General features: G+C 41.6%; 2 protein-coding genes and 1 long non-coding RNA gene across 5 annotated transcripts in view; 2 read left to right on the top strand and 1 right to left on the bottom strand.

Annotated features, from left to right (window-relative positions):
- Positions 1–3,494, top strand: part of LOC135500776 (ankyrin-2-like) — a 7,287-nt gene extending 3,793 nt beyond the window's left edge. Inside the window, exon 4 of the mRNA XM_064792426.1 lies at positions 215–3,494. Within this exon, the coding sequence (XP_064648496.1) occupies positions 215–1,958 (1,744 nt within the window). The 3' untranslated portion in view covers positions 1,959–3,494. The remainder of the gene's footprint in view (positions 1–214) is intronic.
- LOC135500080 (uncharacterized) lies at positions 2,310–24,547 on the bottom strand. 3 transcript variants are annotated; one of them, XM_064791237.1, is made up of 11 exons: positions 24,214–24,547; positions 16,190–16,234; positions 7,622–7,784; positions 6,460–6,605; positions 5,709–5,844; positions 5,210–5,337; positions 4,868–4,891; positions 3,977–4,121; positions 3,666–3,826; positions 3,384–3,525; positions 2,310–3,071 (listed from the first exon to the last, which is right to left on the bottom strand). In XM_064791237.1, exons 2-11 carry the CDS (start codon positions 16,224–16,226, stop codon positions 2,846–2,848), a joined length of 1,308 nt encoding a protein of 435 aa, XP_064647307.1. In that variant the 5' UTR covers positions 16,227–16,234; positions 24,214–24,547; the 3' UTR covers positions 2,310–2,845. The 3 variants fall into 3 exon arrangements, with proteins under 3 accessions (XP_064647307.1, XP_064647306.1, XP_064647308.1); XM_064791236.1 differs by lacking the exon at positions 24,214–24,547 and adding an exon at positions 19,518–20,895; XM_064791238.1 differs by lacking the exons at positions 4,868–4,891; positions 24,214–24,547 and adding an exon at positions 19,518–20,895 and having other exon boundaries at positions 2,312–3,071.
- On the top strand, positions 21,075–24,220 carry LOC135500081 (uncharacterized). The gene is made up of 3 exons (XR_010449395.1): positions 21,075–21,307; positions 22,989–23,218; positions 23,583–24,220. It is a non-coding gene; the product is annotated as an uncharacterized LOC135500081 (long non-coding RNA).

The following is a 24,547-nucleotide window of genomic DNA, read 5'->3' as shown; positions in this document are numbered from 1 at the left end:
TTTTGAAGTAGGCCCATTTATGTTTAAAAAAGTCGTACCTCCACAGAGCGTAGTGGGCCCTCTAAGATGAAGACAACGTGTTTTTATACTTGATTGGCAAACCTCTTAAAATGTGAATGTGTTAACTTATGCCTTATTTTCCGCTCAGCGAACCAAAATTACGTGGTCATGAACTTCTGAAGCGACTATAGTTAATTTTTTAAAATTATTTCAGGTCATCAGAGTTTTCGGAAATGTCCACGGAAACAAAAAGTGGGATTCAGTCTCCGGCTCTTGTCCAAGCATGCAGAAAGGGGAAGCTTGAAGAAGTCGATGCGTTGTTGGAGCTCAGCGCCGATGTTAACTTTGTCGATTCAAAAAGAAGAGGGGAGACGGCCCTTATGATTGCTGTCAAGAACGGAAACGTTGATATTGTAAGCTCTTTACTGAAAGGTGGCGCTGACGTGAACTTGGAGACCAAGCGTGGAACAGCTCTAAAAACGGCCGTCACTGTGGGCTCACCCGTGATGTGTCGGATCCTGCTGGAGCGTGGTGGGCCCTCTAAGTTGGAAGGATGGTTTCTTTCGTATTGTTGCAAAAATGGTTTCCTCGATGTTGCTCAAGTTTTATTAGAATTCGGTGTCAATGGGGACATTTGCATTTCACAAAATGAGAACACTACACCTCTGATTGTAGCTGCGAGGAATGGCAATTTTGAGCTGGTGCGGCTACTTCTTGAGCGCTGTGACGTCAACTTTGAACGGCAAGGTGAGAGAGCCTTGATAGCTACATGCGCTGTTGGGAATTTCCTAGAGGATAGTAGAGAGGCCCAGCAGACTTATAAACCCATCCTTGATCTTCTTCTGGGAAAGAATTTGGATGTGAACTATATCAATGAAAAAAGTAAAACAGCCATGATTGAAGCGGCACTCAATTCTAGAGGTGGCGAGAATGTCGTGAAGACATTGTTAGACCATGGCGCACTTTTCACGGTTGACTCATTGGTTGACGTTTGCGACTCTGATGATTTTGTTTATAACTTGTGCTCACCGCTAGTTGAGGCTGTCAAACATGGAGACATTGATATGGTCCGATTACTTCTCGACCTAGGGGCTAATGTGAATGAGATCTGGCGCAAGGACGTCTGTCCATACGCTTCGAAATACAGGCTGGGAGGGACTGACATCAGCATGCTAATGCTGGCAAGCCGGTACGCATGCCCAAACATCGCGAAGGAATTATTGGACCGCGGTGCAGATGTCAATCTCAGAAACAGCGCAGGCAACACGGCGCTTCACATAGCCGTACACTCCGACTTTCGTACACTGGCATCCAGGTTGAGCGCTCCCCGGACAAGGTATTCTGTTATGTCAAAGCCAAGACCGCGACCGGAAATTATACGAAAACTTCTTCAAAACGGAAGTAGCGTCGCAGCAAAGAACCAAAATGGCGAGACCCCATTAGATATTTGTATGACAATGAATCTTGCAACGAGTCCTCATTTTCCGAGAATTTCGAATGACAATCTATTGGCTCTTGTATATTTGCTAAAAGCCGACCAAAAATGTGCAATTGGACAAAATTATCTGTCGAAGATGTGGGACACTACGAAATCAAGTCAGAGCATAAATTTTGATATTCTGGAGGAGACCATTCGAGTTGTCGTCGCTGCTGGTGTAAAACCAACTCTACAGCTGATACAAGCGTCTGACCATGAATCAGAAGTGACTCTGGAGCGGAAGGTTAAAGTCCTGCAAGAATGGCTGAATCATTGCAGTAAGAACGCCAGCCCTTTGAGAGATCTGTGTCGCATTAAAGTGCGGGCCTTCCTCAGGTCACCTCTCACGGATGTTCAAAACGAGAGCTTAGGGCTCCCAGACTTACTCCGCAGGTTCCTAATCATGGATGACCTTGAACTCTTTGTCCCAGGTCACCCAGAACTTCAGCTTTTAAATCGGGTGAGTGGAGAGTCCAACTAACGACCTAGGTCCAGATACTAGCGAGAGCGAGAATGAAATTACACCATCGCCATCTTCATAGCTTCGATAGAGCGAAGGCGGTAGCCGACGTTTTGTATGAAAGGACAGCTTCACCCAAGCGACGTGTGGTGAAACGACCAATACAGACAGTGAGGTATCAATTTCTATTATTTCCGCACCCCTCAAACTAAACACTGATATGAGATTTGGCGGCTTGATATTCTGACCAACCCAACCGGTTATGGTTGCTGAACCAATTTGGATAAAGTGAAAATTTTGAGGTGTGATCGAGGAAGGGGATTTATCAACTCTATAAAACAATCAATGTAAAGTAAGAGGACTGGTTTATTTGAAAAGGTTTGTTTTGTACATGTATGCAAAAATCGAGCTCAAGAGATGAAAAATCGACTTTGTATTGGATTATTCCCACGTGGTTTCGACGTAACGGGACTGCGTCATATCCACAAAGTGCCTCTGTATATTTTTACGCACAGAATTTCTTTCATTGTAGATTTTAACTTTTTCTTCTTGAAACTTAGTCATGAAATTTTCACAGGCGAATAAATGAGAAATATGCTATATGACGGCAGAAAAACTATTCGTGTCTCTACAAATTACATTTCTCAGAAAATCATTTTTTTGTATTTGATGATAACATTGCTTTCCATCAGCACTGATCGTCGGTTCGCCTGAAAAAATGAAACGTGACCATGATCCTTGCACGTTATTTGTCCAAGAACATCAGCCTACCCCTAGAATAGGTAGAAGTCTAATGGTTCACGAGGTTACTGGTGTAGTCACTTTTACCATGGGCAAATGGGTTGGACAATGATATGCTGAGAGCACAGGCACAACGAATGATGAAACTACACATATCACATCCAACGTCATCCAAAAAGTACAATAAAGTGGAAAAATCCTAATATCACAATAATTGATGACGTTACAGTGTTTGTGGTGGCGCCTGCCCTATATGGGAATGTCCCACGTGATGTGCATCGTCTGCAAATCGGTGGTTGTTTTCTCATTAGTACTCCTTCCAAGACGTTGGCAAGAACCATGCTACACTCGGAGAAAGTCTTGTAGATGCATTTCACTTTGGCCCGGTATTCTCTAGAAAGTTAAAAAAGACGCTCTGCAGAATGTGATAAGGACCATACCTAAAGTGTGCGTTACTGACGCAACCGGGCCAGGGCCGTCGCAATAATCGGGTGAAAACAATCCTTATCTCTTTCTGATCGGTGCAGACCGCCCGTTACTTTGCAAAGACGTGTTCACACAGGTTTGGGTAGCCAAATGTAGCATGCAGTCATAATTCAGATATTACGGAACGCAAAATGGAATCGGCCAATCAAAAGTGCCGAGTTCTGCATCCCCTGTGTAGTCAAAGAATTGAACCAATCAGGAGCCGGTCATTTTACTTACTTGCAGAGGTATGTTTTTAAATCATCCTTCTGATGATGGCGGATGGTTTTTAACTCGGCTTTTGTTTGTGTTGTTACACAGTTATTATATTCATCTAGCTTGGAAAACAGGCATCCCTCTTTTTGCTCTTTTGTGACAAGGACTGAAAAGTAAATAGTAGCCGGAATACAGTGTCGAATTGCCGGCGATCAGACACGACGCGATTAACTGCAATTCATTTCTGTGCACAATTTGTAAATTTCAAATAATTATATGATCAATAATTATGAAATCATTTCTTACTCTGCCATCTATCGCACATGAAAAAGGCTGCCTCCCTCAGATCATCGACGGTAGTTTTTTGTTGTTTATATTTCATGACGTTATAGTTACATTGGTTGTTACTCTCTTCCACGCAGTCCATGGCCTCCGCAAATTTTGTAGTGTGCTCTTCTTCAGAATGGCTAAACAGAATATAGAGGGCGTTAAAAGCATGTAATGAAAGGGTATTTATCATATCATAATCTCGCCGTGAGTAATTATAACGCTCGCTAGAAGGTGCGGGACACAGTATTGACCCCTTCCCCTTACATACGCACACACTCGCAGCCTACCTGCACATCTGCCAAACTTCTTTGAGGTCCTTGGCAGCAAACAGCATCCCTTTATCGAGGTCTCGCTCTGTCATGCCTTTCTGTATGTGGAACAAACATCCCGATCGGTCAACACATTCGCCTCGATCTTGACTTCGAAGAAATGCTGGAAAGGAAACCACGTTATTTGTGTTTGTGCTTTATGCAGGGACATCGGCTATTGGCTATGTATTGTTTATATTTTTTTGTCACAACATCGCAGAGGGAGTATCAAGTAATTCTAATTGGTTGATTTCTAACTACTACTTCCGTGATGCAGGCGAGTATTTCTGATTCGATAAGTACAGCTACAGTGAACGCATCGTATCATTCGTAATTTACCAGTAGTTCCTACTATATGAACTATGATTTATTTTAGGGTATAAAAATGTAAAAAGAATGTATAAATGCAAAAACGATAAATAAACAAAATCATGCAGTCAATATGTTTTCGTTAATATCGTAGACGAAATGATCACCAGCAAATTTTTAAAAAACCGTTTATGATGTTTAAGTGATAAGGTATCGTCAATACATCAACTATTAAAAACACATTTACACATGAAAATACATTATATGTAATATAATAATGAAGTTTATTATTAAGCTAAACTTATCATCACTGCGTTGGACTAGAACATTTGAAGGTAAATACAATAAATGATGACGTCAATTCCTTTTGACGACTAATATAACACCTAGATGATACCCAAATTAAGAAAATGGTGACTAACCCACGAAGGACCGAAATCACCTGAAATGCACGTATTGGGTCGCCACGGTTCAAAATGATTGGATGGTAGGACCCAATGTGAATTGAGGCGGACATTGGTGAAATGGCCTTAATGGGTTAAATCTAACAGAAAAGCCTACCTTTCCTCATAGCCTTTCGGCTGTCTATAAAAATTTATATATTTTTTATTAATCGGTAAGTGATAGGTACGAACTACGAAGAAAATCAAAACTGTGTGTTTGAGTCCTAGAAAGTGCTGACGTGACTCGGACAGTGATATTTCCGACCCATGAATCCCAGCTGCCGATATTATGTTCTTTAAGGCCGGCCTGCATACCGGCGGCTACGTTGTTTACTTCGGTAAATCACCATCGGCAAGTTATCTCTCGAAATTGCATACTTATCATGCACAACTCATTTCCCTTCGAACTTTTATTTCATTATAGATTTGTTCATATCACATTAAAACATTCCAAACTTACATTGTGTCTTGCAGTCACAGGTCGGTGGCGTTATTAATTCATTTAACTCCGTCTTAAAATCACTTGTTTCACTTCCACACGTGTCTCGATAAATCGCGTTTATGCAAAATCTTTCTATTCGATATTTACTGAAAAAAGAGAAATTCAGTGAAAAGGGAATTCTTTGGTAGCTGAGAACGGGTTTTGAACCTCGAAGGAAATATCCTTTTCAAATGTCTCAGATGTGTTTTTCCAATTGTATGGACACATTAGACAGTACATAGGTCATTGGTAAGTAAAACAGCGTTCTCCCTCTGGCGGTAGCACTTGAACATGCTTAAAAGGAAAATTCGTTTTGCAGGGAAACGAGTTTTAGGCTCGTGATTAGATCTGTTGGTGCCCCTCATGGCTCACAACTCAGCAACGAATGGGATATGTATTTCCTTTATCTTACTTGCCTCTCGAAAACTGTAGTGGCCGATTCGCTGTGATCGGCCCATAACCTGTGCCATTATCTTACCTACATATTCTTTCTACAGGGTCATCATATCTTCCCTCCTCCTTTAAAATGGCGTTGGAGATCTTCGTCTCTCGTTTGGTACAGTTTTTGTAAGGGCCTTTCTGTAACCGTGCGCATATTTGGTTGCGGATTTGAACTGAAACAAAATACGGTGCATTGTGTAGTTATGAATACGAAATTGATGACCGAGTCTCCGATACTAATAATAAGAAAATTACTGACCGCTCAAAAAAACCTCGTTTCTTACAGGGCTGACGGTGATCTTGGTCGTCTGGTCGTCGGCAAATGCAGATCAGCAACATTCTAAAAATCTCTATAAGTCTCAGCTCATTCTCTGATCGAGGACCATCTGTGAAATGTCTTATCATTCGAACCCAGGGCACCGCTTTTCCATCTTCAAGCAAAGCTATTACTGGTTTCGATTGAATGGTCATGTCTGAGGCATTTAATTAACTTAGCCTCGTTCCTCATGAGAATTATCTCATGTGGAATCTGAGATCCATTATGACTTTAAAGTAAGATGGGTTAACCAATTGTGCGTAGATTAAGATATAGTTTTGATACATTTACTTTCCTTCATCTTTGTATTTCACATCCTCCGGTGCAGGGCCGGAATCCGGGTTCAATTTCTGAATCTGTTCAGACTCTATCTTGGAGAGGAGAGTGCTATTCTTATTGGCCCAAATCAAGGACAGATATCAAGTCTTCGCAAACTACATGTAGTTATAATTAAGTGCCCACTTTTACTTACGTTTTGAATTTCTGCATATAAATAATAACCCGTTTTTTATTCCTTCAAAGGACAAAAAGCGGGTTTCTGGAGTCACGTCTTCCCATTTACACTCTTTATTAAGGACACTTTCAGCACAGTCTATGGACTTCTCTATATCAGCAGTACTGAAATCAAGAGAAAATGTTCTGCAGGGAAAGTTCCAGCATAGTCTACGGATCTCTCTATATCAACTACGGAAAATGAGATGCAAGGTTTTTAGGTGAACTGACATTTACAATGAGGTGCAAGGTTTAAGGGGATTTCTTGAAATATGTTTAGGCAAAAAGGCGTTATTGCAGACGTAATGCGCAGCTGATGACGTCACACCCACAATCACGTGGCGAGAATGTCAGGTCTTACAAAGTGGACCGCAGAAGAGGTTGCTGAATAGATCTGTTTTCATGTATGAGTGAGCTGAAACGGGCATATCTCGAGTTCCTTTCCATTTTCCATTTGCATAACTAAAAGCTTTCTCATTACAAGTCTCCTGTATGATATCAATTGTTCGTTTCATCTGTTTGCTAAAAGCTTGTATGATGCTCAAGAATAGCTCTACCGCCTCGAGCTACAGACATAAGACGGAGTTCGGTCTTATTGTTATACTCAAGTGTGGGCCAGAACACTATTGTTTGCCTTGCAATCGAATATACATTGTACTTGCTATTTTCTTTGCGATTTATGATCATGATGATATGGTTGGGATATGGTAAGCTAGTCTATGCACCAGGGTGATAAGAAAGGAATGGGAGTAGTCACGAAATAAGCCAATCTTCTTGAGTTTTGATCTCACTGCCGACGGTTTTGATGGAAGCATCGGTCAGTCATTAGTACTTGTATCTTGTTTTAGATGCTAGCTCTGGTTGCATTATATGTCCGCTGATTGCTAGCTTCTTAATTGACCAATGGGCAATAAAGATGTATAATCCATACGAAAGATGGTCATTCCGGAGCAAATGAATTGTTCTCCCTTCTTTTGGTTTGAAGACTTTCCTTCCTTCCGTTATATGTATCAATTTGATATCCAATTAAATTGATGTCCATCTGCTGTCCAAATCATATGTACTAAATACATGTATGAGCGAAATATATCATATTTGCCACGAATCATCTTAAAGCGAAAAAGAGTACCAATTTTACTTACTCGCAAATTCTTTCAATTTCTCGCGGAGACTTCCCCTCAAATAGGGTCATCTCTAGTAGGTGGTCCCCAGTGATCTGAAGGCGGGACAGGCATCGGTTGACCTTGGCCTTCCATGGGCCGTCACCGAATGGACAGTCTACTCTACATGTGGTCAACTGGAATGCTGAAAGAATGATTGGGTAAGATTCAAAAATTGATTTAATACATGTGGCCAGCTAGAATGCTGAAAGAACGATTGGGTTTGGATTAAGCATTGATTTGATACATGTGGTCAGCTAGAATGCTGAAACAACGATTCGGTTAGGATCAAGCATTGATTTGATACATGTGGTCAGCTGGAATGCTGAAAGAACGATTGGGTTAGGATTAAGCATTGATTGTATACATGTGGTCAGCTGGAATGCTGAAATAACGATTGGGTTAGGATTAAGCATCGATTTGATACATGTGGTTAGCTGGAATGCTGAAAGAACGATTGGGTTAGGATTAAGCATCGATTTGATACATGTGGTCAGCTGGAATGCTCAAAGAACGATTGGGTTAGGATTAAGCATCGATTTGATACATGTGGTCAGCTGGAATGCTGAAAGAACGATTGGGTTAGGATTAAGCATTGATTGTATACATGTGGTCAGCTGGAATGCTGAAAGAACGATTGGGTTAGGATTAAGCATCGATTTGATACATGTGGTCAGCTGGAATGCTGAAAGAACGATTGGGTTAGGATTAAGCATCGATTTAATACATGTGGTTAGCTGGAATGCTGAAAGAACGATTGGGTTAGGATTAAGCATCGATTTGATACATGTGGTTAGCTGGAATGCTGAAAGAACGATTGGGTTAGGATCAAACATTGATAAGTTGAATTTCATGTAGGCAATTCAGCCAAGAAAATTGTATTTGGAGTTGTATGGTATTTGCCGTTCGTACCAACCATCGTTATCATATGCGAACAAAGGAGAAACAACGTCTTCTCTTAGACGACACTAGGGATGGAATAGAATGCCTAGTTGATGTTGTCAACAAAGGATAGCTTAGCGCAGTCACTAAAAATGTCATACGAATCTATTCTCGAAGTCAGAGTCGTGAACTGCTTTTAGTTATTTCTTGGGTTGCCCATAAGAAACCCTGTGGCTGAAAAGAAGAATCATCCATTCTCGGACATCGACCGCGTAACTGCCTTCAATAACTATGTTGTCGAGCGTTAATTGGTAGTTACGATCGGAAGGAGAGAATTACTCAAAAAGTTTATGAGAGGCTAACCCGATTTCTGGCTGATAATTATCTGTTTTTGCCGAAGTCGGCGAAAAATTGGTCAGTAGAGAGAGAGAGTAATTGTGGTAAATTTGCTGTTACAGATGGTACTGCATGCTATTATTTGATTGTGGTAGGCCTAAAGGGAGCCGATTGTGTCTTAAAGAAGTACTCCATCAGCTGGCGAATTCAAAGCAGAGAGCTCTTCATGTTTGTCAGGAAACTCATATTAGGAACACCCCATCATTCCTGCGTGCAACCTCATGTAACATTTAAACAGCCTTCCTTCAAGCCAAACTTTTCCTCAAACCATTACCTCATCATGTATTCAAATGGTCGTCCTCGTCAGTTTGATGGTTGTGCTCTCTGACTACCTCGAGCTAATCCTTACACCTATTTAATGGAGTCTGTTGTCAGGTACGTTGATGGGAGTTCGGGAGAGGAATGGAAAGTAGGGCATTCTATCTTAAAGGCAAAAGAGACCATTTGCAATTGACATTCAATCTTCAATCAAGTGGTATAGGAAACCCTTTTGCCACTGTTATTACCATTTGCACACTGACAGTTTTCAGAAATTTGGAATGTTAACTCAAGGTTTAGTTCGTATTAGTTGTGCAGGGCATCTTTTATCCTTGTTCCGAATCTCATGCATAGTTTCGTGACTGATATTCTTTCGTCAGGATAGAAATGATTCCTGACAGCACTCATAGGTTTCGACAATATGAGGCCATTGTGCCACACGATGTGTACGAGTTCTTTCCCCACCATCTAAGCATGCCACGTCGCTCATATCAACTCTAGCCTCGCCGATCTAAGACCTGTTGGTTTACATACTACGAAATCAAAAAGGGTCCAGCTGGAACGCGATGTCATGACTATCGGATAACTTAGTATCGCCAACCTACTGTCGCGCCAAACTGGACATGTGGAATAGAATCGAACGACCTTATCCATAATAATTGGTTGAATTGTTGAGTATTTATAACCCGTCTTAGAGTGGTGAAACAAGTATCTTGCTATCTGCGACTAACACATTTCTCTTAGTAAACAATATGGCGGCAAGAATTGTTGGAGAAATGTACCCCCAGGGATGCTGATTTGCCGGCCTGGCAATCAGGCAGTGGACAGTACAATAGGTATCCAGGACGGCTGGTACAATTGTGCGGCTACATAAGAAAACGTTCCATGACAGTTATAACAGCAGAGGGTAGTCGAAACTTGGAGGCATGAGAATAATTACAGTGGAACCCCGGTGACGCGACTACTCCGCTGTGAAGACCAAGAATGTCCCGAATGGTTTCCTATCTAAGTACCATTACAAGGCCCCCGATAACACGATCACTGGATTGGGCGGTCCCAATGACCAAATTCACCCCTCTAACCCGACCAAAGGACCAAATTGCCGTGAAAAGACTTCTGTTAAGAAATTGATTGCGGCAAATTTGTCATGCTGCAGATGAAAAAAAAATTTCTAGTCCAAATATTTTTTTCACTTCTTTTTCTCTCTGCTTAAAATGAAGAAACATCATCAGCCCCCAAAAAATGTTGGCTTTGAAAATTTTTCAGATTTTGATCTGATGAAAAGTTCAACAATTTTGGCGGGGAAACTTAATCATGCAATTTGTCCCCGGAAATCAAGAAGAAGACAATCACTGGTTGATGAACAATTCATCAAAAAGATGAGAAGGCAGGTTGAGAAATCAGCAATCGCACAGCTACTGACGATAGCTCTGATTGCGAATTGCAGAGCAGGCGCTTCAACTTAAACATGTCGGGTAAAATTGACAAGTTGGTTGATATGGACCTTAATTATGGTCCTCGCTGACAGGTATCGAGCAATGATTATCATTTATAGCGCTGGTAGACTGCAGAATTGACAGGAGTCTCAACGCGAACGGTAAATTAGCTTGTAGTAGCGGAAAAAATACCAATTTTAATTGGATATGAACAACAGTGTACACTGTCCTGTTGTTCATAACCTTTTTGAAGATATGTTCAGTAGAATTGTGGGATCAAATCTGTGCTGCAGGGTTTGTTGAGCAGGCTGAAAACACTAGTGCTGGTGGTTCTTTTTAGCTTATTATACTAGCTGATTCAGCATCGTTCTACACTGGAATTGTATAATGAATCAACTGAAAAAAATCATGGCAAATATCAGCAAGTTCATTTACTGTTGATAGGTTTTTCTATTCGACGCCAGAAGGCAGGAAGCGATTGAAGTGATGCGAAGTAAGCAGCTCTCCATTCCCCATGCCAACAAACGACATTGAACACTATTTTCAGTTCTAACACTCCAGTATCTTGCCTGCCTTATCGCTTGACTAAAGTACTCCCTTGAGCAAAACTGATCACATTGAAAATCTCTGCAGGCAAACTCGCTAAATGCTATCAGAAATAATCAGTTTTCATGTGACAGTCTTACTATGGGAGCAAAGGTTGTAACTGATATCATTTAGATGCGCCCTTATCGTTGAAATGGTAATTGCGATGGGAGAGCAGGGCCGGGTACGTTAAGTAAACTGATTGATCAATCTTGGTTGAAAGTTTCAATGCTGCAGCGTGAGCTCGCAACTGTCAGCAATCAAGAAGTGTGCGTACGATGAATTCGTTTCTGTTCTTGTCCTACATTGACATTGGTAGACGTATTTGGCGAAGGAAATTGTAACATTCGTTTCACACAAGTCGATCTGCTGTACACGACAGCATCCTTCGTCTTGTTTCCTTAAGCTTATATAACGTGCATAAATCTAAGTAACTTTCCGAATAAATTGCCCTCGAGCGGTCTGGCTCCTTTTTAATGGGCAGTATAGGCCAGCTTTTTACAAAGAGAACGAGAGCTATACTTCTTTGTTCCGCGACTTTTGCAATAATTTGATTAAAGTATTGATAAATTACAGACGCAGTTGCTCCACATGGGATTCAAACTCGGGGACTATAAATCTCTCTTTATTGTCAGAAATCGATACGAATGTATGTGTAATGTCTGATCACGCAGTTTTGTGATTCCATATCTTTTGTGGCCGATCAAAGAAGCTAGAGGCGGTTGGGTCGTTGCTCAGTTTCTTTGTTACTTCTAAAGGTCAGATCGGGATATTTTTTTAAAGTTTTAATTTCAATTAAATTTGAGACTTGCCAATTACCGGCATGTAAATACGCATTGAATATAGATTACAACACTGCTGTTGCGGAGGCTATATGGAAACGCTATACAATCTAAGCTTAATCGGACTGGCACGTCTCGTTGCTGCACTACGACCACGATTAAGAAGGAAAGTACAGAAAAATCCCCAATGCAACATCATCATAAGTCTAATTTAGGCATTTCCCAAAGCTGAATCTTGGGGTTATTCCACTAAACAGGTTTGAATATTGTCCAATCAAGTGAAGAATTCTGCATCTCCGCGGGTACCTCCCTTCAGAATCAGAAGGGTATATATGGTGGTTGGTCTACCTCTGCTTTCGGAAATAGGTCAATAGCTTCTGGATGAAACAACTATTAGCTTTGTTTGTAATCTGATGGCTTTAGTACCCCACACGGATACGGCAGCCTAAACCTACCAACGATGCATTATCGAATCATGATGTTAAATCATGATAGTGTAAAGCCATTAAGCCAAGAGTTCTTATGAAACTTGATGACACAGTGCCTTGGTATACCATCTGCATTGTCACCAATGTATAGATAAACTCTGAAGTAGTTTATCTTTTAATAATCATCCACTGGTGGGATTGTTTGCGAAAGCAGTGCATTAAGCCGATAGCGCATCAGCTAGAGAGACATGAAATTTTATAGACTAGCTCTTGGGTCCCTATTTTTAACGACATGCATATGAAAATGAGACTGAAATGAGAAAGAAAATCACCAATATGTCGCCATGCATTATGGTAAAATATCAGTTAATATCATCCATAAAGGATTTTCTTCAGTCAAAGCACACTTGATACCTTTCACGTGATGCCTCGGCGTGTTTTCTGCATTGTAACCAGTTTACACATCATCATTAAAAGCACTTCTTGTTGCCACGCTGTTGTTCGCGATACAGATATTTACCAAGCCGTTTGATGGGGCATTAACTGAATGAATTCAAACAGAAACATTCAGGACTGCTGCATTGCTAACCGACCACAAGTGAGAACAAAAAGGGTCTCATTAATTTTATTGACTGGTGCGGTGACACAGGATTGTTGGGTTTTGCCCACAAGGCAAATGTTCTACAAGGTTTTATCAGCCCCAGGAGAGATGCATGTAACGCTCTGGCAGCCTATGCTATGTAGCATATTGTTCATATTTCGTATTATGGCTCATCCGGGACCTAACGGTGCATTAAGTCAGTACTGGCAGAGAGAATATCCTTCGATTGGAGAATGCTGTCAGTGTTTGCATACCGCACTGTAGTACCATTTCGTATTTCTTCCTGGCCGTAGCTCCCGTCGGCTTCTACAGGAAGGCAATCTGGCCCAATGTTTTACTGTTCATGTCAAGAGAAAAACATCTTCTGAAGGTTTGAATAGGTAGGTATCCCAACGATTGTAACTGATAAGACAACTCTCATCTGTGTGGAAAAGCAAAAGAGCCACTGAGATGAGCCGTTAAGAACAGTTTCATCGTATTTGTTTTTAACAGGTGTTGTCATAGACTCCGTAAAAACGAAGAAATGCCAATTTCAAGGGTAGGAGTCTGTTATTTATTTTCCACAGAACAGCCTCCCAGGTTTCAAACAGGCATTTACTTCTTTTTTTAAAAGTTCTAATTGCTTTAGAATTTTAAGTTCTAGCCCAAATGGTGGCACCAATAGTCAACCCTTAAACATTTCAAGTCATCCTTCGATATGACAGAGAACAAGTGGATGGTTGTTTACCTCTGTATCGTGGTTCTAAGGTCAGGACCAAGGTCACTCTGACGACGAAGGAATTGCTTCTCAAGTTTTGGAGTACGGTTCTACCAGGTGGATTTGAAGGTTGAGTCAGGTGTTTACCTTTCTCCATTGGCAATTGCGCTTTTTTCTTCGAAAGGTAGAACTAGACTAGTATAATGAGTAAATCGTTTAACTCGTTCATAAATGATATACATGTACCTTTTATTTTAAGTCGCAAATTCCAAGCTTGTTTCTTTTTAATTATCAGACACTGTCAGAGGAGAATGATTATGTATCATGTGTGCTTAGTTGCGGAAACAGTTTGTAAGTACAGCTTACCATAAATTATTTACCCCTACGTTCGCACCGAGTCATATGTCCCAGTCTCCAATGAGAGGATACGCTTTATTCACATCGGAGCGAAAAGCACATCAGCGATTTTCACCGATGACGAGGATGTGGAAAGCTCAAGTCCTTGCCAGCAAACACGAAACGGCGAAAAAACCTCAGGGAATCTGACAGTTGATTAAATATCGCCCTTCCAGACCAGAATCCCCATAAGACAACTATCTGATTCTGGGTATGGCCAAATTTCTTCTGTGCGGAATTCCTAAGATCGAAAGACTAAGCGCACCTAGAAAAGCATCGATTAGGCTAAGTAACGTGAGTTTACCACATCTGTGGCCCCCAGATTCCGATATGTGGTCGACCCATACCGTTAAGACCAATAATATTATGGATGGACAGTTTCAGTTATATTTTATATTGCCGACGACCATTTTAATCTCTCCTATGGATATGATTGAGACTTCATTGGGATATCTGCTCATTTGAGACAACAGATTTTGTTTGTATATGTTAAAATTTCCGAGTATCGACCTGAGATCTGCCCAAAGAACAGAAATGGGCTCTTGGCCTAAATACTGGGCAGCTTTTTACATGTCGTCTTTGGAACACCGTCAACCCCAATAAAGTTGTTGAAGGGGGTAATCATTCCATCAGGATGACAGCTTATGGTTCAGAACATTAAAACCAACGATACCATGGAAGGAATCTTGGCACTTGATTAACACCCAGGGCGATACCTTAAAACGCGGTGAAATGCCCGACCTAACCCAGGTTTGACTTGCTAGAACATACAAGCGCTTGGTGAATGGGGTCAACATGAAGATGATTTCGTGATGATCTCGTAATAGAACTGGAGCGAAGTCGACAACGTGTCTTTAACGAATGAGTGATATTCCCATCTGACACAAATTAGCCGCCAACATTCAAGAATCTTTAACGAGTAATCAACATTGATTTCCCTCAAGACTGGAGATAACTCCGTGTGCATCAATAAATTTATCCGGCAATCAACAAATTTCTAATTAGGCAATAAAGTTGATTAATTGGAGTAATTAAGAGTACTTAAATGTTATAAAACAGCTGTTCGTTCTCCGGTGATGCAGTCTATGCGCTGATACTACGTTATCGACATTAAGTATTCATTTTCAATACTCTACGTAAGAGTACTCTAGCTGAGTACAAGGTAAGATAGCCCACAGGCACTAGTGTACGTGTAGTTCGAGTAATTTATTGGAGAAAGAATCTGCGGTCCAGCTGGGAGCTGTTTTGGCTGAATAACCAATATTTACATGCCCTCCATGCCCTGAAGATGGGATGAGCAATATCTAATTTCGACAGCTTTGGGTCACGCTGACTTCCCCTTGCTGATCTACGACGACGATACGAGATTAAAAAACGCCATCATCCGGGAAAAAAGTATTAAAGAGAACTACTCAATATGATAGCGACAATAGGTGGTTTTGGCCAAAGCTATCCCTCAGCTGATTGTAATGGGGCTCACGTATTTCATCACAAAGAATCGCTTGCTGATCATTCTTTGGTCCTGTTTTTTCCAAAAAAACCCGAGGTGTAAATCCATCTTGCGTTACCAATATGTTCCGTGCGTAGGCGATACGCACTGACGATAAGATGTTTCGCATGCATTTCACACCCGAGGAACCGTGTGGTCTACCTCATCTGGCCGAAAGGGCAGGAAGATATCTTACGTTATTTGGAAACGAGGTGAAAACTGTTCAGTTAACCGTGCGAAAGTGAAACCGGAAGTGACATTTGTTTGTTTTTGGCTATCCCGTCATGCTTTTTAAAAACTTTGTTTATACAAGGGGCCATTTTCTCGCATACGGCGAGCGCATAACTTGGTACATTCAATCGTTTGGTTAAACATCTATTTTGAGGTTTGTAATGAGAAAAAGCTACCCTCTAATTGACTTTCCACCTTTTTCGCTTACTATATCCACTCACCTGCTAGTCGCGCGGAAGATGCCTGTTTTCCGATCAAGTAAGCGATAGTATTGGTTACAAGCACAGGATAAGGCTATTCATGTATTCCCGGGCCATATTGCTCAAGCGATGTGTTAACTGAAATATCGCGAAAGCAGCCATAACTTACCCGTCCAAATCGCAAGGAGAAATATAGGCTCCCTCATCTTCCGGTCTACAAAGAAAAGAAAAGAGAGGAAAATTAATGGATACACAGATTATGTTATTCGTGCATTCGTGTTACCAAGGAACGCATGACCACAGCTGAATGTAATCAGAATAACAACATGCACGTAAGAAACTTTCGTGTAACTCGCTGCTGTAAAAATAGAATGTCTGTGTAGTCCTTTATACCTATGATTATCGTCAATTTTGCCAAATTGATGTTGCTGATTCGTGATAGATGGTAATGAAAAGAAGTTAACGGCTATGTATTCTGAGCTTTCTCAGGGTGATTATTCACCACGATGTTTGAGATTTGTCATCCAGTGGAAGACTCATCCGCTTAAATGCATGGCTTATAGGTGCTCCAGCGTGTCATCAACACCAAGAATTTCGGCTCACACAAATAGGATGCTCAAAAATGTAATAAAAGATTATTCGCTTGAGATTGTCAAAGATGATTACTTGGTATCACGCTGCCTATCACAGCCATTTTTATCATAATGAGAAAGATTTCAGCGATGTTGAAGATGGGCAACGATCACCGGATGAGGAATAGCTATTCAGATTTGTTGCGATCGACTCGTGACATCATCATGGCAGCATAGGATTGATGGTACGCGCTTCTTTATTTTGCTAAAAAAACTGTCATAAAATCGTACGAAATCATTGTTTGTTGGACCTTTTATAGATTACCAAGCGCTGTCAACGAGTGTACTGTCAGTGGTCACTTAGTAGGTTAAGGTGACGCAAAAAACTTTTAGCCAAGAAATTGGTCTTCCATGAATGCGCAGGTTGAAGTAGTGGTGTTATTTTGATCCAATTATGCCTCACGTTCTGACAGGCATGGTCAGTAATTTGATAAACTCAAGCAATATCGAGGAGATGCCAATAGCTAGTAGCTACTATCGATTACCTTTAAACTATCCTCCGTATGTTATTTCTTTCCACGTATTTTACAGGAATATGTTAGAAGATGATTACTTGTCCAAGGCCGCGTAAACAGATTTCAAGATCACTTACTTAACACTAAAAATACCAATCATTAGTTGATGAGTGGAACGACCTGTAGGTCCTTCACCATGTAAACTCACCAAGGTAACCAGTTCTGAAAGGACTGAACGGTCAAGTGAAGAAGGAGACGAAGGTTGATCTTCTTGGATGCGCTGGTTGAAGTAATAGTCAGTGTTGCTTTATCTAATTCTGACAAGCAAGGCTAGTAATCTCATCACCGGAACCAATATTGAGAACATGTCACTTGTTAGTAGAACCTATCGATTACCCGGGAACCATCTCCGGCAGCTTATTCCTCAACGGATACTTCTCTATCGGATACCTGATCCTGCTTGCTAGTCCCGGTTGGACGCAGTTTGATACATGTAATTGACTAACGCCAACAACCTTGCACTGCCAAAGTCTTCTTGCTTTAAGGATACTTTCTCATATTCTGGTACCAAAGTCTGCTCAGTGGTCCCTGATGCACTCAGTTTACTGGTATTAGACTCAATCGGAGAACAACAAAATTCACGTGTTGAAGAAAGGATACGACCTACGCATATACATTGGTAGAGTCTCATTCCATCCGAAATAGCATCAAGAAAAGGCTTCTGCCGGTATTTCTAATAAATTTTTGCCGTTTCTCAATCGACTTTTCATGTTTGCCATCAAGTAGCATAGCTCGGGTCTTTTCTCAAGGCGCTTTTTCATGTAGCAATCGAAGGTTGTGTCCCGATTGATTTCTTACTTTGGGTCGCTGATGTCAGACGGAATATGCGTGGCCGTTAGTCCATCTCAAATTCAATAACACGCGTATGATTGGTAAACACACACAAAGATTGAAAACTGATGGCTAAACGATTACATCGTATTACATCTTAGATACAAACGTTACTTTTATCCCAGTAAAATAAATTTGCCAAAATGATCAAATTCATTTTCAAAAGGTCAGAGAGGCATGAGCCATTCCAGTGATCTTCAATCATCGATTATCTGCCTCAGAATCCATGGCTTAGAAAACTTTCATGGCGAATTAATTTCTGCGGTATCAATCAAAAGAGTGGATATAACAATGCATGTCTTGTGGCCAATCGAAGGCGAAGTATCGATTTCTTTTGCGCTAATTCATTGATGAGACATGATGTCTCGACGAATGGATGAATGGAGACATCTCGTCTTGTCCAAGCTTACCTGCTGGAAACCAATCGAAAGCTGCCTCACACATGATCAGTGGCTGGACTTGCACTAATCTAATCGATGGGATATCAGAAGGGTGCAGAACCAGACTATATTTATCCTGACCTTTTGAAATATACTTAATCGCTTCCATGGAATCCGATTGTATTCTGATCCGAAAAGAGTGGCAACCTGACGCGCCAATTGTGCCATCATGTGACCTTTCGAAAATTGTTCAAACGCTGGAAGCGAGTCTCCTTTCTGAGTCGTAGTACTTAATAGTTTTGAAAGATAGTGTTAAAACAGGAAACGTGTGTATTTAAGGACTCTCAGAACCGCCTTCATTTAAAGGATGCGAAGCCAATTTACAATGGTGAGAATTTTAGCGGAATCAAGGGCGTTTAACATTCAACGTGGGCATGACGGTGATCCTTCGCTCATTATGAGACAACCGCGGACGCTGGGGACGCCGAACAAGTATCATATCGAGCTGTCCCGGGTGGTTACAAGTAACAAGGATTTGACGAGCTGTCATCGAGGGCTTATAAGCAAGGTAATTCGCTCCTCGCTTGATCGATCAATCAATCCCCAATCGTCGGGTTTTACTTGAAAGATTTCCGTGCCAACTCGTAGTTATATTTAACACGTTTGATTGTTCTGGTGAATCTTAGTGATATATTGGGTATGTCGCAGTGCTCTTTGGTAAATATGTTATAAGACGTTAAAGGACAAGTTCGATTGTGTAATATACCCTTAGAGGTTTTCGATAAATTGAAAACCCCCTGATGGCCTCCGAGGTTCTGATAAACATCTAAGGGTTTTCAGTTCGCTGATAACCTGTTCCGGGGGCATATTTGTAGTGCTGGCGGGAAAAAAACATAAAATTTTTTCAAAAGCTAAACCCGCCTAATGATATGGTGACGACGATGATGATGCAGAATGATGATGATGAGCAACAATAACGAGAAAAAGAAGAAGATGAAAAAGACCGATAAGGACATTCATCGTTCAACGAATGTCAATAGCATTTCAAAGCATTAATTACTACAGATATGTGAGTCACTCTCTGAAAGACAACCGAACGAGAAGAGACCGGCGCAGAAGATAAAGAATACAAATCTCACCTTCCGCTTATGATGTCATAATGCTGTCCATCTCTGCCAAGAGAAATCGCTACCTGCAAGTAGACTTTTATCCATTGGAGAATGCAGGAATGGCCACAATACCGGTAACTTCCAGAAAATTAACTCTCCTGCCAAAGGCCTGTTTGATTCGCAACTCGCGCTTCAGGCAGCGCATATATGTCGGCGCTATTTCTTCAGCGGGATGGTCCGCTTGGCGATCAAGAATCCTGCTTGCCACAATGTCACTAAGCCTCACAGACTGCACTCCGTCCAACGGTACCAGCAGGTCGAATACCTTTCAGACGTGATCGGCAGGGGCACCAGCGTAATAACATCGCCCACTCGACTGCTCACAAAAGCCAACTAATGCAGCTTGGCTTCGCATAGATTTGCCACTCCACTCACAAAAATGGAAAAGACTGATGTTTAGTCGACAGCCACCGGAAGTTTAATGCATGCCACAGGAAGTGTCCGCATCGCCCAAGATATTGCAAGCGCGAAAACGGATGCACCAAGCAGCCAACATGAGTATTATTCCTTTGAGAAGTGACGTCTTGCCGCGTTCAATAAGATCTCACCCACCGTGTAACAATCCACCCGTTATGAGAATACATTATGAAAAAGGCGACGGACCAGTAGCTGCTTCTCAAGCAATATGCTACAATATTCCCGGGGTTATTTCGCGAGCGGCGAAGTTGCTTGGCATGCAGCCTGCCGGTTGATCAAGACTGATAGAACAAGATTCGTCGGACCAGGTGATCGAAGTTCGCTAGATCCAAAATGATGCATTGTACATTGTTAAACAATCGCAAACACATGGAAACGTAATTATTGGTATAACGTGAGAGAGATGTTGATGACAGTGATCTGGAATAACGAAGAGTCGAAGACTTGCTTGACTCGTTTATACTGGACTATCTCGGCCCGAGCAGGATGAAGAGATTCTGATTAAATTGCCTAACATGTAGGAAGTTTGTTAACTGTATTGACTGGAACTTCAACAGCGCTACGATGGATGCGGCCAACCTAAACTTTCTTTGGCCAAAACATTTCTATTATCATCTCATGATATTGCATCCAACACCATACTCCTCATATACAAGATAGAGAACTTGGATTGGGCGTTACGGTCTTTATGGACCATAATCATAAAGACTCCCCATAACAGGCAGCAATTCGTCATCCCAATGTATAAGGCTATCACACTAGGTTGGCTGATTGTAGAAAAGCCATGAAATTACCATGACTACGGTTATGAAGCCATTTGCTGCAAGTAGAATTGCGATTAAAATACATATAGTAGCTAGAATCAACTGATGTTATTTGTCCTTATGCTCCCACGGAAGACTTCAGTAGGGGCAGCTCAGAGGAGGAAGAAATAGAAATAAAATATTGTTACAAAATAAAAGTTTCTGTTTTGCTTGGCATCATATTTCTAACTGTCATAAACATACGAAAGGAAAAAAGCCCGCCCGAGAGGCAATTAGCCAAGTGGTACTTTTAGCCACCTGAACATCAGATGCAGGCGTAATAACAAGTGATTTGTTTCTCCATTTGCGCTTAACACAAGAGCATGTTCACGACGGGAGAGAGGAAAATGGTTCTTAGTATTGTAAGAAGTTGTCTCCAAGGACAATGTTAAAATGAGACTGACTTCTGGGATGCTAATGTTTTCATCTGTAACGGGTAAACCACTAAATATTCGCGGCGATTTATTTTGGCGGATTGTGTGCCTCATGGGAGCCAAGAACTCAATAAAGAAAGACCTTCGAAAAGCATTAAACGCCAAGGTAAGGAAGAGACACGCACCCAATGTAATTACCTTGGTACTGTAACTACAAACCTTATTCTTTGTTTTGTAACTCAACAAGTTAGCCTTATCCCAATACATCACGAACAGAAGGTTTCAGACAATTGCTGCTATCTTGAAAAACAGCAAGTAACATGACTTGTGCAGCTCACTTTATCGGCGGGGTGTCACAATATCAATTGGAGCTGAGTTGAACAGCACTCATGTACAAGTAGCTGGCTGAGCTTGCTTGTTGCTTGTGAGTTTCAAGGAAATGGATATCATGATAACGCCATCGGTCCGCAAGCGAACTCATGTCAGAGACGATGGTATTGCTGTTTGTCGGAGGTTTTGGGTGTCGGATTCAGTGTTGGGTATTCTATCACAGTCGATATAACTGTTCTCAAACTATTCAAGCATATAACGGCACATAGGCCATTGAAAAGCTTCGCCTTCTCTGCTTGCATGGCATTCTTAGGATCCTGTCCAAAAAAAGTGAGAGCTGAGAGCTCCTACATTTAGATAAGATAAGTTTAAGATCTAAATCTGTTTATTGAATGTCGGGTTAAATACACTTCTAAAGATTTCGTTTTGCCATTTTGCTTCTTCTCTTGTTCTCAGTGTCATTTCCATCGCGTTTCTCTTGTAAAGCACGAGTCAGTTTAAACGTCTCATATGATCTACCAGTTAGAGCAAACATGTCTCCAGGCCACCATTCAAGTCATCATGTACGATTACCGCTGACGTGCAGGCATTGCTTCTGGATGAATAATCGGCCGAGCTCCTGTCCCAGCGGCCCCTAAATTGGCCCGATCCTCCGTTTGATAAACAGGCGACAAATCGTTGCAAATAATAAACCCAAGATGGCGGCTTATTTACGCATCAATCACGGGCTTGGCGAGATGTGGACGTGATCTGCGTCAGATATGTTAGAAGTCTTGTCTTGGAGAGATCTACAAGCTTGATGGGAGAAGCATCTAGAAATAACACCGTATATTTTCTAAGCTTTACCCCGCTGTGACGAGGCTAAACACATCTCTCATCAAGGGTATAACATTCCTTCACCAATGACAATGTCATAGTACTACGCTGTACGACCTCCAAGCTTCTTAAGCAGCATTTTAAGTTCTTATCTGCCAATTACAAGCCCTCAATGCTGTCTCAGCGGAGCAGTTGTCAACCTTGAACCAATGAGAAGGGGGTATTTCCGGTCTCGCAGTTTTCACGTGAGGAAAGCGGTAAATGTTCAGCATGCGGGAATGTCTCTTCCGACTCATGTTAAACACAACGTTTGCATCGTCGTCGGCGCCAACAGAAACTCGATGCCATTAGGAAGCTAAACGGAACTGCAACCAACGATGCAGAGTTGTAAAGAGATTTCTATCTTCTTTGAAAGAAAGGCTAACTTTCTCATTGAATAATGCAACAGGGCCCACTCGGGTCAAGCTTTTTCTTACAAACCGTATGCTGGACATTGTAGAGTCAGTGGGCTGGAAGAAAACACATTCCTGAGCAATATTGATCTGCATCGTATTATGGTGTATTTCATCTTTTGAAAGCAATGTGAATAGCTGGAGATCTTTGGTTACATTCCTTAATATGGAAAATTGGGTCGTATGTTTATATCAGAGTTCGGTACATATCCAATCTTCTTCTATCTCTATACCACGCTTGTTTTATAGTTACAGGACATCCAACAGTTAAAGGTATGATCTACGACCATGCTGATTCCAACAACAGTAGGGTATAGCAGTGATGAGTTAAGAAGATCATAACCTGTGTGCTGATGTAAACCTTAAGTTCCCCTGCCAGAATTTACCCTTGCCCGGCGAGGCAGATATCTCGCATTGACATCATGCAATGTAGACTGGCTCATCAAACACTGCTTTTTATGCTCAAGGAATGCCCCAAGGTATGTTTTCTTAGGAAATACAACTCAAAGAAAGCAAACAAGAAGGTTTTCATTGTAATTCCAAGTCATCCGAGTTATATCAGACATGTTTGCCTAGACATGTTAGATGCTGGGCTGCGATGAACCGCCCCTAGAGAATCGTTATCTAAACGCGAATTAAAAAAATCGATCGAACGGCTTGCCGCTCACGGGAGGTTTACTAACTTTTTCAGTCTTTGGAGCAATAATGCGAAGTAATCTTTTGGGTAGCAAGCATCAGGCTATAAACGCCAAATGCAATTTTGTGTAATCAAAGACGTTTAACAGTAAATGAGTTCATGTGAAATAACCCGGACAGCTTTCACCTGTTCACTCTGTGTTTCAGGGAGATGCGCAATGAGTAATAATGGTCATGAGTCAGCCTGCCTCAAGACTGTCCCTGTATCCATCACGAGACGGGCGGACCTGGAGCCTCACTGTGCGATGTTTCCTTTGTACCAAGACTCAGAGAATCTAGGTAGCTGTCTGAACGACTCTCAGCCTGGTAACAATTAACATTCCCCTCGTAAACCATTTCATCTACTGAGGTGGATAGCTCCATGTATTTGGGGAACTATATTTTTCGTCAAGGTCTTTCCTTTTTATCGGCAATATCTAGCCTAAGTGGTCCCTCTGCAGAGTAAAAGTAACCAAGTCTTTATATCAGAGAGACCCAGTCTTCTTGATGCAAAAAATGTGCCATTGACGAAGTGAACGTTGATGGCGTCTCAACTATAAACTGCATGGATACGCAGTCTAACGGGTCTCTTGAAAATTACCGCTCTTGTCATTCGACGGTGAAATATGTCCTTCGTAGAGCCATCGGGCGCCGGAGCGGAAGGAGCCCTGCCCAGGGGCGACGGTCATGAAAGACGGCCCATTGTGATTCACGGGATGACCATCTATTCCATCAGAATAACAGTTGTGGAAACTGTAGCCAATATGGCTTTTAAATCAAGAAGCTTAAACTAACTCACCTTCAAATTTTGATTACTCCGTCTGAAGCTTGAGTCCGCGTATCCAGTCACTGAACTTTGTTAATAATCCCAACGTAAACTTCCCATTTTCCGGGCAAGCTTCTCGCGAAATGCGATCCAATTCTCCACCACCGGAGCGGAGCGACTGGAGCGATGCTGGAAGCTAACCCGAGCCGGATTGGGTTAACCGCAAGCGGTGAGCGCAATCAAACGTATACTATCAGCCAAGATCTAATTGAATGTTGGTTCCTTGTTTACTGGTAACTGCTAGTCTTTCTAATCACAAAAAAGCTTCCGTGTTGACTGGCTATGGTATCAACCTGTTTCTGTGATG

The sequence above is a fragment of the Lineus longissimus genome, chromosome 16 (genome assembly GCF_910592395.1).
Source record: "Lineus longissimus chromosome 16, tnLinLong1.2, whole genome shotgun sequence".
In the NCBI taxonomy this organism is placed as follows: Eukaryota; Metazoa; Nemertea; class Pilidiophora; order Heteronemertea; family Lineidae; genus Lineus; species Lineus longissimus.
This window is presented reverse-complemented; position numbering and strand designations above follow the sequence as displayed.

What these genes read in the sequence shown, in the direction of transcription:
- LOC135500080 (XM_064791237.1), bottom strand. Translation starts at nt 16,226, where the DNA reads ATGAGGGAGCCTATATTTCTCCTTGCGATTTGGACGG. An exon ending in GAAATTGAAAGAATTTGCGA is followed by an intron (nt 6,606 to 7,621) that starts GTAAGTAAAATT and finishes TCTTGATTTCAG; the next exon opens with TACTGCTGATATAGAGAAGT. An exon ending in TATATGCAGAAATTCAAAAC is followed by an intron (nt 5,845 to 6,459) that starts GTAAGTAAAAGT and finishes ATTTTGTTTCAG; the next exon opens with TTCAAATCCGCAACCAAATA.